The sequence below is a fragment of the Salvelinus sp. IW2-2015 genome, linkage group LG15 (assembly GCF_002910315.2).
Source record: "Salvelinus sp. IW2-2015 linkage group LG15, ASM291031v2, whole genome shotgun sequence".
NCBI classification, from domain to species: Eukaryota; Metazoa; Chordata; class Actinopteri; order Salmoniformes; family Salmonidae; genus Salvelinus; species Salvelinus sp. IW2-2015.
The window spans coordinates 61227803-61229602 of record NC_036855.1 but is presented as its reverse complement, the minus strand read 5'-3'; the positions used below and the strand labels follow the sequence as shown (position 1 = coordinate 61229602).

Below are 1800 nucleotides of genomic sequence, written 5' to 3'. Positions count from 1 at the left end.
TGTAAAACAGGCAGTTGCATTTGCTTCATTAGTCCTGATTCCCATGATTAAGTTACCCTGTGACTAAGCTACCCAACTTTATCAGGAGTTATCCTGGGCCTATTTGCAATGAGAATCAATGTGTTTACACAGCAGCAAATGCAGAAGTATCTTKTTTTTTACTATGATCAGCTCGTCAAAAATGTACCGATACAAACTTGAAACCAATGTAACCCACTGGTTGTCCATTACATAATGTAATTTTTTTTTTTTAACCTGTCCTATTTTTTTAGGATTGTTTTGGGGCAGAATGATGTGTTATGTGTTGTTGGAGGTGCGTCTTGGTCAGTTTAGCTCGGAAAATGCCGTCCTCGCCAACCTGCCGCCATGTTTACTCAATATCTCAGTAGATGTCACTGAGGACGAGCTAATCAACAAACTCAACCATCCAGAGTTCATGCTTCACAACCTACATCTATGCCATTACGCCACTCACTATCTGATACAGTATACCAACAAGAGTGTTAAATTGTGATACCCAGGGGATCCTGCAGGGGTCAGACTGTTCCTGTCTCTCCCAGTCTTATTCTAGGGCAGTGGTCTCCAACCTCTAGCATGAACGCTACCTTAAAATTTAACATGTCACGAGCTACTTTTTTTTATTTTTTTTTATTTTTCAAATAGGCACATTATTTTGTTCTCCTCTACCCTGCAACTCTTCCCCGGATCCTTAGTGAACAATATTTGTGCTTTCTGTCAATATATCCGGGTAATATAATGGTTAATAAACAGTATTTGGCATGACAGGCCTCATACAATGTGTATTTTCACAAATTCAGATCTCTGTTTAATTGTATTTTTWACTCTCAATATAACAATTATTCATAAAGAAACAACGAAAATGGAGTCCATGTCAATGCTTAAACCACATCAGAAGACCATTTTTGAGYTCTGTAGAACATGTCATGGCAGAGTTTGCAAAGCAATGGCCACCCAATTGATACAAATAATCATGARATAGCCTAGTTCTGTGAGGTTAAATGTTTGTTCACATTTAYTTGAAAAGGTTTATGGGGAAAGTCCTTCTGTCTACCCACAAGACGCCGGTTATCATTAGACAAACGCGTCCACCAAACAGGCAATATTGCGAGAATTTAATTGCCAGATATTGTGTTACGTTTGGCTTTTTAGTCAACAGTGGCAAACCAGGGGTGGGATAATGTCAATGTGTCTGATTGGATAGTAACCGGTAGCCTTATGTTCATGACAATTTCTGATTCTACCGGTAGCTCGCAATCTATCTTTTGGAGACAAGCCACACACTTTTGATAGGAGAGCCAGTGTTTCATCTCTCCGGTCTTACCTGTACAGTGTGCAGTGTAAATGTACCTGTTCATTAAATGGTTAGGTTTAGGGTAGGGGTAGGTAACTGAAGCCTGCAGAGCCACAGTGGGGCAGACTTTTGATCCATTAGACCATGATGGATTTAATTAGGTGCATTTGTGCTGTGCAGGAACYAGCCTGGGCACACCATAGCTCTACGAGACCRTAGTGGCCTAACCCTAGGTACAGAATCTACATTCTCTTACAGTAACCAATGGTAACCAACAGTAACATTCTTACCAATGCAGATCTGCTGTAGGTCAAAAGTCTTACAGCTGCCGTTACTGGACTGAGAGAGGTCCTTGGCTGTGGAGCTGGGAGAGTCTGAGCCTGTACCATACAGCACCAGGGTGAACTGAGTCAGAGTGCCTAGACAGAGGGAGGGAGAGAGCGAACTTTACACATAAGCAACAACAGCACAGATCTCCAAGCCACCGT

The 1800-nt window shown here is 41.6% G+C and overlaps 1 protein-coding gene across 1 annotated transcript in view; it reads right to left on the bottom strand.

Moving 5' to 3' along the window:
* Positions 1–1549: 1549 nt before the first annotated feature.
* LOC111974070 (furin-like) overlaps positions 1550–1800 on the bottom strand; it is a 97418-nt gene continuing 97167 nt past the window's right edge. Inside the window, 1 exon segment of the mRNA XM_070447320.1 lies at positions 1550–1760. Coding sequence (XP_070303421.1) covers positions 1565–1760 — 196 coding nt within the window. The 3' untranslated portion in view covers positions 1550–1564.